Source organism: Aulostomus chinensis, chromosome 19 (genome assembly GCF_037954235.1).
Source record: "Aulostomus chinensis isolate RoL2024-O1b breed Wild chromosome 19, RoL_Achi_v1.0, whole genome shotgun sequence".
Taxonomy (NCBI): Eukaryota; Metazoa; Chordata; class Actinopteri; order Syngnathiformes; family Aulostomidae; genus Aulostomus; species Aulostomus chinensis.
In genome coordinates this window covers 13,063,593-13,080,329 of record NC_141338.1, presented here as the reverse complement: position 1 = coordinate 13,080,329, position 16,737 = coordinate 13,063,593, and the positions used below count along the sequence as shown (strand labels likewise).

Here is a 16,737-nt window from a genome sequence, read left to right as displayed (position 1 = left end):
CGAAAAACTTTACATCAATATTGTTATATTTATACTCACTGGAACATTGCCTCAAACTTAGCAGCCTACTTTTCCTACATTCTTTCTCTCTATACGGTGTATTCAAGTATTTAAACCTGGTGCCTCGCCTCAGAAATGTTGGTCACAACTTCTTTTTTTTTTCCAGGAATAGAGAGCGGTAGATTTAAGCCTCCTGCCCGGTGGTGCATGAGAGACGATTGAATATTCCATAACTCCATGTATGACATCATCAGGATGACACATTCCTAATGATGTGCAGGTAACGATAACAGGGTTTAGGATCGTGTCATGACTTCTAAAAGTGTTTGTCTCTCATTCACTTTTTCAACTTTTCAACTTTAAACGGGAATAAAGGCTAAAGACACACACTTCCTGCTACAGATGATACACACACCAACAAATTATCCACAGAAATTAGATGAAATATGAATATGCGCCCATAAACAAAGAGATAAAAATGTGCAAAACCACTGGAAGGAAAAAGAAAATGAAATTCATACTTGATTGAAAAAAAATAGAACATACTTAAGACATAATTACTTTATAATTCTTGGTTTTATTTGTACTTTTGATATTTAAAAAAAGGTTTCCAATGGAGTCTAATTTAATCAAGGTTCCCTATTGTTGTTGCTTGTTTAAAAGGCAACTTAATTATTCTTGGGGAAAATGATGACCACAAAAGTACCACATTCTATTTTATTGCATTTTAGTACACAAAACATTTATGATGGACAGTCTCTCAAATAAACTTTTTTTTTTGTTTTGTTTCATTTCATTGCATGACTTTTTAACAAAAAAAAGGGGGGGGGGACATTTCAGAGGGGGGGAAAAAGTGCTTTACAGGGATTTACCATCTCAATAAATACAAGGACATTGAGGTCTTGTTGGATCCTGTTCTTCACACAATGGCCATGGCATTAAAATACAGATGCACACTCCCTATTGGCTGAAACCCTGCCGAGACACACACGCACGCACACACACACACTCACACACACACACACATCTTACTATTTACAACCCCAGTCTGTTTCATATTGTCTATTTTGTACCAATACTCCATTTTCCTCCTTGCGTGAAAGATGCCGAGGCTGAACAAGCAACCGCAGAAATTATAAATCAGTGACATCACATCTGTTTGGAAATAAGTCTGTAACTTGTCCGATTTTGTAGAAAAGTGTGTGTGCTCATCTCAGAGAGGGTTGTGGCCCCTCTGTCGGCCCCCTGCATCTCATTTGCTATTGAATCCTCAGCCTGTGAGTTTCCTTCATGTTAAACTAGAGACTGCAATAGCAAACATTTTGTGATTTTTTTTTGTTGAGACAAGCGGAGTTATTAACTTTGTTCCACATAATACTTCCTGTTTTGAGGCGACATCCCAATCTTCATTAAATTACTGGATATTAATAAGCTCCCTTCTGTTCTGGTTTCCGTGAATAATAGAAATGATAAGGCACACAACATTTTCATTCCATCGCTAATGTCTTCATTTCTTTTCAGTGGAAAGTTCACATAATTTCCAAAAGGTGTTTTTTTTTGTTGTTGTTGTTTTTTTCCCAGTGAACATTTTTGTTTACATTTAGGTTTCCTTCATGGTCACTTAGACAGAGAGAGAGGAGGGAGAGAGACGAAAGAGGAGGAGTCTTACCTCTGTTGTGGTCTACTGTAAGCAGACCCCCCCCCCGCCCCACCCCCACTCTGCTCCCCTCCATACTCTGGGGCCACAATGACAGCCTCCTTTTAAATGTTCTCCTCGTTGTTCATCTTCAGGCCTGCATCCTGGTTCCCTCCACCTTCACATCAGAAGGCGGCTGATAAAAGTTGTCAAGGCTGTACAAAATGGACTAAAATTGGTCCTTTAGGTGGCGTGAAATACAGTCAGTGAGTTCCTGCTAATGATAAATGCTTCACAATCATTTGTTGAGTGGAATATTCCCGTCCTCCGAGAGGAACAGCGGCTCTTTCTCCTTTTTTCCTCCCCTTTTCTGGAGGGAGCAAGGTTCCTGTTGAGGTGGTCTTCCCTCTGAAGCTGCATGACCTCAGTATCAGGTCGTCAGGCGATGGGAGATCAAAGGGTTAAGGTCTGGAGGGTTTTTGGGGGGGGGGGGTCATAAGGGGTCTCGGTGGTAAAGCAGTGCTAGCGGCTGAGGGGGAGCTGGGGCAGTGACATGGTCTGATGAGGGAGGCTTTGAGAGGTCAGGACGGAAAATGGATGACCTGAAGAAAGAAATCAAGTGTTTTAAAAATGGTGAAAAAGAAACAGGAAGACATTCAAATAAACGACAGAACTCACTGTCGATGTAGCCATGAAGTGCCACCATGCGTGCCCGGTCTGGACTACCAAAGGGGGAGTAATGCAGTTCATCAGGCAAGGACGAGGGTATCCTGGCCTGGGGGTGACCCTGGGGAGCCCCACTGTGCTGGGGCGTGTGCTTTTTGTGTCTTGCTCTGCAGTTTTGAAACCACACCTATGAAGACGCAATGTAACCAGACATCATGTGGCTATATTCTTGAATGACACTGTTGATTTAATTCCATTGTGTATTTTTTTTAATCATAAAAGACAGGGAAAGCAGTAGTAATGTTTTATTGTTTTATTTCATATGCGCACTGACCTGTATAACTCTCCGACTCAGACCTGTCATGTCTGCTAGTTTCTGGAGCGTCTGAGCGTCTGGGTTGTTGTCCTGGGCAAACTGAGCCTGCATGATCTGCACACAAACAATCATACACTGTAACCAGAGTCCAAGTATGTCGGGAGCTTTGAGACGTGCGCACGCGTGTGTTTAAATGCGTGTGTGTTTGTTTGTGTGTATGTGTGTGTGTGCGTGCGTGTGCGCGTGTGTGTGTGTGCGCACGTGCGTGTGTGTGTGTGCCCGCGTGCGTGCGCGCCCATGTGCGTGTGTGTGTGTGCGCCCGTGTGTGTGTGTGCGCGTGTGTGTGTGTGCGTGTGTGTGCCCGCGTGCGTGTGTGTGTGCGCGCATGCGTGTGTGTGTGTGTGTGTGTGTCTGACCTGTAGCTGTTCTGCAGTGAAGGACGTTCGTGCTCTTTTGGCTGGTTTGGGTTGACTGTCTTGTTCTGTTGGAACTGCTCCCTCTAACGTGATACCATTGCCTGAAAACACAACAGCGCACACAGACAGTTAACAGATGACAACGCGGACTGACAGAGACAGGAGACGCCTCTGAGCCAGAGACACTGATGATATTTGAGGTTTCTGAACGAGTGTAACAAGAGAAGAGTTGAATCCACAGTAGGAGTCCATCGTGAGTTTCACAGCACGTTACTGATGTTTTTGTGATATCCACAGAAAACTGCATTTCAGAACATTTCCTGCAGAAAATGCAACCTGAATCGGAACTGCTGCTAATAAAGTGAAAGATGAAGGGAGCAGAATGAATGAAAAAGTAAACCGTGGCAGAAACAGGGGGTTTGGGTGATGTCACACACTCCAACTTAAGCTGATAATTCTCCAATTCTTCCCATTACTTTTCCACTGTAAAGAAAGGGAGCTGCAACGCTACGCTACCTTCTGATGGATCCTGTTTCAATGCTCGTGTGCTAATTTGATTTATATTGTATTTCTTTAATAGTAAATCAATAGGATGTCGAAAGGCTTTATATCTTTGAATCAATATTACCATTAATGGCAATTTGCATTTGTCTTTTCGATTCAAAACTATTCATACCAGCTAAATCACACGCTAAATCACTCTAGAGGACTTTTAATGTCCAAATAATAATAATCTTATAATTAATCGCTCCATTTTAGTCTGGATATATCAATTCATGATACTTTCAGGAAAAAAAAAAAGGATCACGATAATTATGTGTGTCTTCTTTTTCCCCGCACCAAATATTCACTGGCAGAGCAGACTTCCACAAAGAGCTACATGAAGAAAAAATGCACATCATCGTTATGATAAATGGATCCATCCCAAAATGTGATGGCTGACTTCCCCTCTCAGTTTTTGCTGTGACACAGACAAACATGACCCCATGGCAGAAGTACTTCAAAATAGTAAGAAAACAAAATATGCAATTACTATTTCTAGAGGTGCAGATGAAACATATCAAAATAAACAACTCTGTATAAATCCAGTTTAGGGGTAGTGACTCTGGAGCAAACATCTGGTGAACCGGGGTGAACCACACTCACCACTCTCGGCGGCTCGTTTGAGGTTCTCCACCATGGTGTCGTAGTGGATGCGACACAGAACCTTCTCCTCCACCAGGCCAAACTCCTCTCCCGTGGACAGCTGCCTCTTACAAGAGTAGCACGCAAAACATGCCAAGTGGTATGCGTTTCCCCTGGCACGGCGCACCCAGTCGCTGGCGTATATCTGCCGCCCACAGCGAGCGCACTTAGTACCAAACCTACTGTGAGGGAGAAGAAAAAGAGAACAACTGAGGGACGGAGACACGGAAAGTAAGATCTTTTAAAATTTATTTCTAGATAAAACAAAATTGAACTAAAGTTTTGATTAAAAAAACAAAAAGGGGTTGTTGTTTTTTTTCAATTGACATTTTGGCAAATTCAACGCAAGAAATCTTGGAGGAGGATGGAGCCTTCAGAGAGGACTCCTGACTGTGGCTGCAAGCTGAGCTTTGAATGCAAACAAACCAACACCTGCAATTTCCTGGCTGATGCATGAAGTCTCTGACACGCACACACACACACACACACACACACACACACACACACACACACACACACACACACAAATACACACACACAAGGGAACAAACCAACACACAAGGAAACCAAGGCAGTTTTAAACAGATTACAAGATGAAGAAAGACTTGGATGACATCACTCCGTATCGAGCCGCTGTAACTGATAGCAACAGTGAGGTCAGGCCACATATAAACCTAAACCACCTGACTTACTGTTCAGGAGGGATGGGGGGGGGGGGGCACAGAGAGAGCAGAAGAGAGATACACTGACGGAGCGATAGAGAGAGAGAGAGCCTTTACAATGGTGAACATAGAGTTCAGGAAATGGTTTGCAAAGCAAGGAATGAATAACCAGAGGCATTCGGCTGAAATATGGTTTAACAGAAATAGACAAACAGGAAGCTGCTGCAGATCCTAACACACTCACATTCACCTTCTCTCAGAGATCAGTGTGCAACTTCTGTTTGAATAAAGTTTCGTCTTGAAACCATCCAAACCAGAAACGCCTGAGCATTATGAGTATTATGTCAGTTTCATCTTTTAAAAAGAATATTTTGGTCATCATTATGTTGGTTTTTTCCTGTTTGTTTTAACCTGCTCACCAACGATGGGAGGGTGTAGAAGGGGCCATGAAGCAACCAAGATGAGCTGAAAGATTCCCTCCACACACAAATACAAAAATATGACAAATGTTGTTGATTTGGGGGGTTTTGCAATGGTTTTGGCCGGGGCCTACACTCCTCACAATCCCCTACCTTCTGGACAACAGAAGTCTGTGTCACAAACTATCAGGCTTGTGAGTGAAATCAATTCGGTTAGGGTGTTTTTTGTTGTTCGGTTTCTTATAGATGAAGAAAAATATAGTATATGACCAGATGTGTTCCTCATTTGGGTTTACTAAACAGCAAGAGACGTATCCGCATGACTGCTAAAATGGCCAAGCTAGAATAAAAATAGATGAATCGACATGTTTAAAAGATTGTGAGTTTTAGGGTATTTAGGTCTGAGCTGTTAAGGTTAGGTTAAGGGTCATGCTGAGGCCACCAATCCTAATGGTAATAAACAGTAGTGACAGCATCAAGTGTTTTTGGCTCAAAATGGACGAAAATATCCAATAAAATGTGCACTGCACCACAAAATATGGTTATAAATGTGTCAGGTGGGCGCGAACACAAGTTCCAGTGGCTGTAACACTTCCCACAGATCGACTAACACCGAGCTCTTTCTCCTTTACTCTGCCTTACTGCATCGGAGAAAACCCAGCTTAAGGGAGAAACTTGTACAAGCACAGTCTGTCAAACACACGAGCCAAATGCAAAGAGCAGCCGGTAGCTGAAAGCTGTGACGGGGGGAAAGACCTGGTGAGAGCAGGATAAGAGGAGCAGACGTGGAGAGAGCTGCAGGGCTCGGGGGGGGGGGGGGGGGGTAAAGAGCGTTGATGGCAGAGAGAGAGAGCAAGAAAGAGAGAGAGAGAGCAGGGGAGCTTGAGGGTTGCCAATTGAGTGGGTTTGGCAGCGAGTCAGTGCACTCAAGTCCACTCTGTCTGGGATGAAAGTGTAGTATAGCTCTGACGTCTCACAAGCCTCCTTATTTATACGTCTGCCTGGCCACTCAGCTTCCTTTTCATGCATGATGGTGTGATAGAGAATATTTATTTATAGGGCGTCATTAGATGCTCATCATGCTGCCCTTCCTGCTCCCATTTACAGTTTGTAGAGGATAAGGTCCAAATAAAAACAGCGTTTCTACCAAGTCTGACATTCCTCATAACAAACAAATTCAGGCCAGCATTAAAGACCATGAGAAAAAGTCTTTGTGGTGACCTTGAAATAAAATTGGCCGGCATAGCACTTACAGAGAGCTTAAGTTGTCACAGATATAACCCAATAAAGCCATTCCGGAGACAAATCGACTCCGTGGCTTACTGTATGTACGTATCATTTCAGATTGTTATGGAGAATTCCAGCTTGTTTCTGCAGTAAAAAGGAAAACATTGTGCAACGTTGCCGCTAATCTAGCATGACAGCTTGTCAGCTTCATACTTCGAGACAGAACCCAGAAAAGCTGCAAATCATCCCTTGTTTCACCCCCCCCCCCAATCTTCATCTCCTCTGACCCCTCCTTCCTTTTACTACTTTTTTTAAGATATATTTTCCTTTGTACCAAAATCCTGGTGTTTATTTTGGAACAACGTCAATCATCACGGCCTCTTTATCAATCACAAGAGGAAAATTTTACACCGCAAACTGCCATCTCCCTGCAGACGTCTCCAATTTGCAACCCCTTCTATCCTCGAATCTTTAATTTTTTTATTATTTTTTTTGCCTAATTCACCTGCTGCTAGAAGAGAAGGGCTTGAGGAAGTACATATTTTTCGGATCATTACTGATGTACTGTGAGAATACGTTAATCTCTATTAGAGTTGTCCTGAGAGAGTTCAAGCTCGGGGTGCAGTTTGAGGTAACGAGTTTTAGTGGAAGGAGGAAGGAGATCTAGAAGATGAAGAGGTGATCTAAACCCGTTTCACACCTGTTTCAGAGATCATATAGATCATCCTGAAATATCCGTTCTCAAATTCAGGAAATTTGAATCAATAATCTTTATTTAAATGTGCTTTTATCAATGTGATTTCAACTCAAGTCACTCTGTCAGCCAGTTGTTGCTATGGCAATCTAATCACCTCTCCAGAAGTGGGTTGATGGATAATTCATCTAACAATACAGACACACACACACACACACACACACACACACACACACACACACACACATTTAAACACACACGTGCGCACGTCTCAAAGCTCCCGACATACATTGACTCTGGTTACAGTGTCAGTATCCCAGGGTGCCTCTGATTAGTACTGCAATACAACTTCCTGTGTGGCCTGCAGCTCATGGACAGGGTGGGTGGGGGGGGAGTGCAAGGCGAGGGGGTGCAAGAAGAGGGAGGGGTGCAAGGGTAGGGGGCTGATAAAGAAATGGTTTACGTGTGTGTGTGTGTGTGTGTGTGTGTGTGTGTGTGTGTGTGTGTGTGTGTGTGTGTGTGTGAGGAAGCCCCTGAGGCCTGACATAGGTTTGAGACGCACAGCGAGGGCTCTGTCCTGCACCCTTATCCCTCCCTCTACACACACACACGCACACACACACACACACACACACACACACACACACACACACACACACACACACACACACACACACACACACAGGGAGGGAAAACCCACTCTGATTTCCTGCTATTACGCCCCATTAAAGCAGCTGTCAGTCCAAAGCCAGATGAGAGGCTGACAAAGATGAGGAAACATCTCCAGAGGTTTTTGAAACCAACCCAGAAAATGTGTTGCTGCACTGGTGTTCAGGTTAGTTTTAATCTGGCCTAAACCAAGATTAGAGTTTATGTTTAGAGAGATGACAGTCACACACCTGCTACTCAATTGCACTGTTTTACTTTTTAAAGCATTTCCCATTTTCCTGAGTGACTTCCAAGGAAAACAAACATTAACTTGCAAATATTATACGATGGGGGATTTTTTCTCCAGAGATTATAAGAATATTGAGGCGAAAACTCAGCTACCGCTTTGATGGACGATTACCGGCTTCACGTCTCGCTCCTATCTGTAGATTCCCTTCAGAGGGAGGTCAGCTCCATCCAAAAACTGCAGTAAAATGGGATTTATTGTGGTCTTTGAACCTTCTATTCACCTGCCTCGGCTCCTACTAAAGGCTGCAGCTACATTACTGCTGGTCACTTTTAACTGTACTGGTTATGTGTGGAAGTGAAAAATAAGATTCTTTTAATCACTTATAAAGCAACACAGACCAGCTCCTGCCTACATTTCTGAGTTCTCATCCCTTAATCCACCTGATGCTCGCGCAATCAAAACCTGCGCATGCTGACGCGTGCCAAACTGAACACCAGAGGCGAGTCTGCTGCATGAACACCGAGGCTTTGCACTCGCCTCCTCATCTCCCATCTGATCAGATGACTTCAGTGAATGTTAAAAACATACAGTATATATATATATATAGGTTGGAATTTCCATATCATTCATTTTTAACTTGAAACATTCAAAGTGCTGTCATCATGTCTTTCTATCCTGATGTTGTGAAGCAATAAGCAATTCATAAGCATTCATTTTACATGTTTGTTTATGTATGAAATTCATTGTTACACCTTTTCAAAGTGGAGGATAAGAGAAAAACTGACTTTACTTGATTCTCTGAAAAAAAAATTACTTAAATATATTGAAGAGCAAAGCAAAGAGTTTACAGAATGCTGCAGAGGTTATCAACCTCCATGACAGTTTTATGAGGAAGTACAATTTCAGTTATGGAGGGAAACTGAAACTCTGATTTCTGAAACAGTCTTTTCCTAAAAAACATATTTGTGTGTGTGTGTGTGTGTGTGTGTGTGTGTGTGTGTGTGTGTGTGTGTGTGAGAGCGAGAAAGAGAGAGAGAGAGAGAGAGAGAGAGAGAGAGAGAGAGAGAGAGATTACAAAAAGGGAATCTACCAGAAAATAATGATAAAAATACAAATTTTTAACCTGGAGTGTCAACATAAATTTTACAGATTTAACGTTTCTGTGTTCAGGCAATGCATGATAATCACACTTTACTGCCAATAATTAAACCATATTTGCTCTGCAGTATTTTCCAAATCATTTCCCTAATGAGTAAATAAGCTTTGACCGCGTGGCAGCTACATGTGTACATATTCCTAGATCTGAATGTTCGACATATTTAACGTCTGCTTTACTAGCGACTCACAGTCCAGGGAGAAGTTTTGAAAGGTGAACGATAGAGGAGCGGTTTAGGTCGAATATTATTATGATGTGGCGGAGCAAACAGGAAAAAAAATGCGTGGAAAAAAATGATTGGCAGTAGCAAGACACGCATAAATAAACAGAGATCTCAGTGTATCCTTGTGTGTCAGTGGGCAAGTGTGTGTGAGTTGTTATAAAAGGAGGCAATATACTGTGCGTGTGTATACAGTGTATTCTTGTTAATATGTGCATGAATATTTTACATATTCATGTTTTTATACTGAGGCGTGTGTGGGGAAGGGTGCACATATCTCTTTGTGAGTGTGTGTTTTTAGTTTGGAAAGGAATCACAGTGAGATCAGAAACATGCTGACCATGCACTCGGGGCGGTCTAATTGCTGGTCTGGAGGTCTGGGGTGGAGGACGACTAATTGCTGGTGATTATAAACCTCAGAGCGGTGGCTTGGTATCAGGTTTCGATCAGACAAACACCGAGGCTCACTCACAGCTTCAAGCACTCACACATTCACACACACACACACACACACACACACACACACACACACACACACACACACAAAATGATATGCACAAACGAGTATTTGTATCTATACAATATATACATATGCTCGAGGCTACCGAAGAGAAATTTATTCTATGCTCTCGCTGGTGTGAACCCTACTCAACCTCTGATACTACACACACACACACACACACACACACACACACACACACGCATATATATATATATATATATGTACACCACATAAGACCGAGCATATAAAAACAACCAAGCTCCACCCACAACTGTTGCATACAAGCCCAACAGGACACTAATATTCCTGATAATCAATTCATTCTTGATAGATAGATAGATAGACAGATAGACAGATAGATAGATAGATAGATAGATAGACAGATAGATAGATAGATAGATAGATAGATATTTAGATAGACAATAGATAGATAGATAGATAGATAGATAGATAGACAGACAGATAGATAGATAGATAGATAGATAGATAGATAGATAGATAGATAGATATTTAGATAGATAGATATTTAGATAGATAGATAGATAGATAGATAGATAGATAGATAGATAGATAGATAGATAGATAGATAGATAGATAGATAGATAGATAGAGAGTATTTTTATGGGCTAAAGATTTGCCATTTCCGGTGATTTCTGGATTCATTCATCCCTCTAGAGGGGATCAAACTGCCACTGTGTGCTGTATCCGGCCGGCGCGTGTTGTCAAAATAATCCAAACATTTGCTGACTCAATATGAATAATATTCAGTTTTAGCTTCATCCTTTTTTTAACTGAATAATTTACATGGATTCAACAACAAGAATTTTGTGAAATGAGTGACTATTTTTTTTAAGTCGCACTCATGTTTTAATTTTGTCCGTGTACTATTTGTACTTTTTTTTTCATTATTAGATCAAGAAATATGTTCTGTGGTAATAAAATAAGTTAATCAATGAAAATATTCTGAATAATTCAAGTGTGATTCTCACAGCTGGATAAAACCAGAGCAGCTGAAATGGGACAAAACAGCTTCCTGAAAATAAATGCATAAAAAAACAAAAACAAAAAAACAACTACCACTTTTTTTCCCCCAAAGCTCAGTGTTTTGCGGCCTCTTCCTCTGTTTTTTTCCTCCTCATGCAAGAGTGGAAATGTTGTGTTTTGGATAGCCATAACAAAATTGTGGCTCTTTCAGCTATTCAATAGACAGGGGCCCCTGCATTCAGTTACTTGAGGGGGAGAGGAGGCAGTTTCACAATAAACAGATTAAATTTGTAACAACCCTGTTTTAGTTGCAAGATAAATTACAGCGGAAGCAGCTACACTGTTGTAGAATAATATGATGATATGATAATAATAAAAAAAATCTAAAATTCATCATTGAAGCTGAAGTCTAGTATTTCTATGTTGAGCTTCTGTCTCTTGTTATTCAATGCAAGGCACCTCTTACGCTCATATTTAGCTTTTTTCCTAATTTAAAAAAAATTAATGTTTTGTAATTTTTATAATGATGCTGTTATTTTTGTCTTTCTTCCTTTCCTGGCCTTGCCTCGTAGTCGTAATGATAAGACCTCTTATATTTATTAGCATACCTCTGGGTGTAGCCCAGCTAAAAGCACGGGTGCTAAAGGCACTTATGACAAGAGGATACTGCAGAAGTGCAGCTGTGCTCACGGCTGTACGACCAGCGGTTGGTTCGTTGTCGGGTCTCACACTCCGGCTATCACCAGGGCATTTAACCACGGTGGCTGGACAGACACTCAGCAGAGCGGCCTCTGTAGCTCACAGCCCCCGGCTGGACGGAACCAAAACTCCCGCAGGGGAGGGGGGTCCGACTACGCGACACTGAGATAAATATCAAGAAAACTGAGTTTTTTGTGCACTAAATTGGGCGAATTAACACAAACAGTTTAATTAAACTCATTCAAAATGATTCCAAAAATGTGGCGTTGACCCAAATGATAAGCTGAATGGGCGTGACGTATTGGCCTGCTAGAGTTTTTGAAAAGGATTTTCAAGTGTCTGCGTTTGTGTGTGTGTCAGAGAGAGAGAGAGAGAGACAGACAGACAGACAGACAGAGATAAGCAGAGGGGAAGGATAGAGGAAGTGTCGGAGCAGCAGGAACGTGGTGTTTGTAGAACACGATCACAAACTTACCCTACCTGAAATAATCCATTTTACAGAAGATTTCCTTGTTCTTGATGTAGCAGCTGCTGTGCTGACGTAGTGACGTCCTACACACCGAGCACTCCAGACAGCGCACGTGCCAGATGAGGTTGTTCACCTGCACACACACACACACACACACACACACACACACACACACACTGAAAGTCAGTCAATAATGTTGATCATGTCTTCTTTTTTCTTCCAGGTACAGCCATGTCACATGGCCTAATTTAAAGCCATAATGACAATATTTTAATATTCATATCACATTATTTTTAGTCGATCTTTTCATATTTTATTGCACTGTGATTTCTGCGACTTTAATTTGATTTAAAAAAACAGTTTGATGGATGTTGATGGATCAACAGCTGTCATATCACGTGATGAAATCCTCGGTATTGCTGCTGGGTGCATGAATGTGGCTCTGTGAGAGATCTCCGACCGTCACCAAAGCTTTCGACCCAAAATAATATTTTCTGGCACTAAATACAATACTTTCGTTCAAAAGCAATTACGGGAGCTTTTTTTTTTTTTTTTTTGCAATTTCGCTTGGAAACAAGTGACGCATCTTTACCGCCAAATGGTTAAAGATTAAATTAATATTAAGGGTTTACGGAGAGAAAATCCATCTATCCACCCATCTTTCATGCTTTATTATAAATTCATATTTTTGAATTAAAACAGAACCGAAATATAAAAACACCTGTCTTTTGTTAAAAGGTTTGGTTGATTAATTGTAATTTTTTTTTTGTAAGGCAAAAAAAAAAAGTTTTATGTTGCTCAGAAAAAAGTACACCGGAATATTTTATTTATTTCTAAGTTATTTTTAGATCAATACAAACTAAACGTCAGCCATTATAAATCCAGACCTTTTAACCAGAAAAACTAAGCAGGTATCTTTTTTCTTTTTTCTTTTTTTTTAAATAAACGCTGCGCTTCGGTGTCAAAACGATCTTGCAAAATGTATTCCTTTTATTTTGGCATCTGTATGTTTGTGGGTCGTACAGGTAAACACAGGAGGTTATCAGGCTTCATATCAAATTTATTTCGAAACGTGTTTTCAATGATTTTTTTATCCAAATTAATTAAATATCTTGAGAAACGTAACCGCCGTTTATTCCGGTTCTGACCTGCTGCAGCCCGAGGACGAGACAAAAAAATTAAAGAAACAAAAACAACAACAACAAAAAAAATCGTCACTCCCTTACAAACCCTCGTGCGCGAGAGATGGATGATTGTTTTGGCAGGAAGAACGTGAGCGCACGCGACAAAGCTGAAACATCTCTCTTATGTCTGCATCCACCCCCCCCCCCCCCCCCCCCTGCACCCCACGCACTCCCGGGACGGTTTTCTCCTTATCTGTGTCCTCGCGGTTGCGGAGATAACATCGGTAGAAGGACAGTTAACAAGAAGTGATGACGTGTGAGTGCGGGTTTATGAATGTGAGCCGTGGGTTCTTGGGGGTGGAAGTTCCTCTTCAGTTTTGTAGTTTTTTTCCCAACTATTTTTTCGTTCTCTGAATTTATTTACTTCTTTCCAGTTGATAAAAGCGGACGCCTGAAGTGTTCAAGCGTGTTCCTGCAGCAGCAGCGGCTCCCAGCAGGCCAGACCCGAGCTGACGCGCCACCCTCGCTCGGTGCTGCAAACAAGCTGCCTGCTGTTTTTCTAAAAAGGAGTAAACAAATAAACAAGACACCCCCCCCACACACACAGAAACACACACACACACACCACACACACACACACACACACACACACACACACACACACACACACACACACACACACACACACACACACCCTAAGGAGAATTTCATTTCTCCCCAGAGAGAATCATCCTGCCGTTAAAGCTTGACCCCCCACCCCCCCGCCGCCGCCCGCCCCCCTCACCTTGAGCAGGTACCTATCCAGGATCTCCAGACCGCAGCTGGCGCACAAGTTCTTCCCGGTGGACGGTACCGAACTGGCGGTGGAGGTCGGCGAGCACACGGAGGGGGTGGACGGTGTGCTCGGGGACGAGCGAGTGTCCTCCCGCTCCATGTTGGACCTCTGGGACTCTCCGTCCGACTGAGACTGCAAGAGGGCATCAGTTGTTTCCATAAATCATAACACGGGAGCTCACACACACACACACACACACACACACACACACACACACACACACACACACACACACACACACACACACACACACACACACACACACACCCTTCATCTCCACATCGTCACTTTGCAGATGTCGCCATTTTCATGCGTTCATAATGAACACATTTACTTTCCTGGCCACATTTGAGAATTTTGAGAGTTTGTTTGTTCTATAATATGAAAAAAATAAAACTGTAACAAACGAGTGAAACTAGTAAAGCACATCGTGACCTGAGAGAGATTCAACAACCGCGTATGAACACAGGCCTGAAACACGGAACTAGAACAGAAACATAGCAAAGATCACGACAAATATTAAAAAAACAACATTTACGTGAATAAACCTGCTCACGCGCCTGACCTGCAGCCGTCACGTTCACACAAACACAACTCACCATTGGCGCGTGGTTCGAGTCCACACTGCAGCGCGAGGCTCCCGGTGTCTGCTGCTCGGTAGAGATCACCTACAAGACAACGATCCGTGAACGGAAAGACTTCATCACGTTCCCCGTCTCATCTCCGGGAGCTGCCCCCCTCCCTCGTCTCTCTCTATATAGAGCCGCGCCGGCAACGACCAGGCCCCCCGCGACAAAAAGCCACATTTTAATGACGCTATTTCAAATTGGATTGATTTTCGCTGCCCCCAACCCAAATGCCTCTCTGAATAATAGCATTTTCCACGCAATCCAGGACACGAGAGTGGAGGGAGGTGGTGGTGTGTGTGTGTGTGTGTGTGTGTGTGTGTGTGTGTGGGAGAGGGGGGGGGTACCTGTAATTACAAATAGCAGCGAACGGCGCGGGTAAGAGGGGGGCCCGAGTGTCTATTTCATCTGTCAATCAGAGGAAGGCAACGGGTCACCCAAAAGAATTGCAAATTCGATTTTTAATGGCTGTAATTAAAGTCTAATTCTTGGCGGGAGGAATTGGTACGCGCTCGAGAGGCTCGCGGACCGCAACTCACGCAATTATTCATAACAGAGAGAGGGGCGCGTGCCTCTTCACAGCCCGGCTGGCGCGTGTGCAGCTGATCTGAGCTCATGACATCACGCAAAGAGACGATTACACCGAGGAGTGGACATAAACCGCACAGTTTCTTTTTTCTACAACAACAACAATCCTTCCAGATACATTGAGACTGTTTACACTCACGCGGCATCGTTACGTAAAGAAATATAATTAAAATAATTAAAACCAAAACAAAAACGAGCGGAGGGCAAACAGCGAAGGCCTCCTGCTTGGAGCTTTTAACGCAACAAGTTCCAGAGTGCGTACCTGCTTGGTGGGAATCCCCTCGGACAGAATCTTATTGCCCTCGGAAAGAGGGGACAGAACTTCATTTTTCCAGTACATGAACCACCGGAGTGCGTCCGCTTCTCCGAGCTCGGTGCCTGCAATTACGGGAAGAGTCGGCGGTGATGTGCGTCATTTACCATCCGTAGCAACACGCATGAGCTCGGCCGCTGCTCTGAACCGCAGCTACACAACCGCAAAAAAAAAAAAAAAAAAAGTAGAAAGAAGGGGGAAAAAAAGAGAGAGGCGAGGAGTTTCTCGTCGCTGCTGCTCCTCGGAGAGCTCTATTTAGAACACAAAGATTTCCTCCTTTTCCGTCCAGGAGTCTGACTACAGGAAGTGAATCAAATTGAGGGGCTGGCTGGCAGCTTTTACTCCCGAGGCTTGAGAGGTGCAGGAGAGACCAGAGCGCAACTAGAGCTCTGCTGCAGAGCTGGAGTGAAAGTTTGCTCTCCGGCCTGTCTTATAGTTAAAGAAGGGGGAGGGAGGGCGAGCACAGAGCTGCATGTGCGTGAGAAGGCTGGACGCACTCTGGAACAGTGGTGACAGTGATGGTGGACGTTTGGGAGCTATCTGTGCCTCAGCGCTGCGGGCTGCCAGACGCAGGAAAAAAAAATACACAGAGTACATTCTAGTCAGATTTACTGGCTGTGTGACAGGCTGATCGAGCATTGATACACGTAGAGCTGAGATGAACGAACGTAGCCCACTGGGCTGCAGAAATAACCACGATCCTAAACACTAAAATCAAATGGAACCCAGCGTGGTTGCATTAAAACACAACACGCAAGATAAAAAAAACGGCTGCGATTTAATGTTTTATTCTCGCACATCGCGTAGTTTAAAGCCAACCGGCTTAAATTCAGCCTTCTTTTATTTGTTCAGTCATTAGAATAATTCAATAAAAGTTCTTTTATGTGTCAGATAAATCAAATCTCACAAAATATTTCAAAACGATTAAGAAAAATCAGGTGGTTCCATTGGTCTAAAAAAAATTGTGAATTATTTGTGATTTGCGGAGACAAATAAATAAATAAATAAATAAATAAATAATCGCGTTTTTTTCAAAAGTTGTAATTTAATCCATACTTTTTATATCATCGTCCTATATAACAGTACCATATAATTACTACAA

At 42.7% G+C, this 16,737-nt stretch overlaps 1 protein-coding gene across 3 annotated transcripts; it reads right to left on the bottom strand.

Annotated features, from left to right (window-relative positions):
- Positions 1-676: 676 nt before the first annotated feature.
- lhx6a (LIM homeobox 6a) lies at positions 677-16,074 on the bottom strand. Of its 3 annotated transcripts, none has more exons than XR_015110320.1 (9): positions 15,585-16,074; positions 14,708-14,776; positions 14,058-14,240; positions 12,161-12,282; positions 4,181-4,401; positions 3,035-3,135; positions 2,637-2,732; positions 2,315-2,469; positions 677-2,238 (listed from the first exon to the last, which is right to left on the bottom strand). XR_015110320.1 is itself a non-coding variant. In XM_086186721.1 (9 exons), the coding sequence occupies exons 1-9, from the start codon at positions 15,660-15,662 to the stop codon at positions 2,159-2,161; spliced, it is 1,125 nt and encodes a 374-aa protein (XP_086042847.1). In that variant the 5' UTR covers positions 15,663-16,074; the 3' UTR covers positions 677-2,158. The 3 variants fall into 3 exon arrangements, 2 of the variants coding, with proteins under 2 accessions (XP_086042847.1, XP_086042848.1); XM_086186721.1 differs by having other exon boundaries at positions 2,315-2,489; XM_086186722.1 differs by having other exon boundaries at positions 2,315-2,489; positions 4,181-4,398.
- Positions 16,075-16,737: the final 663 nt, after the last annotated feature.

Bases quoted from the DNA above. Each gene is read 5' to 3' on its own strand.
- lhx6a (XM_086186721.1), bottom strand. From the start codon at position 15,662: ATGTACTGGAAAAATGAAGTTCTGTCCCCTCTTTCCGAGGGCAATAAG. The intron at 12,283-14,057 runs GTGAGGGGGGCG...GTGTGTGTGCAG, and splicing joins TGGATAGGTACCTGCTCAAG to GTGAACAACCTCATCTGGCA. The intron at 2,733-3,034 runs GTCAGACACACA...GTTTGTGTGCAG, and splicing joins TCACTGCAGAACAGCTACAG to ATCATGCAGGCTCAGTTTGC.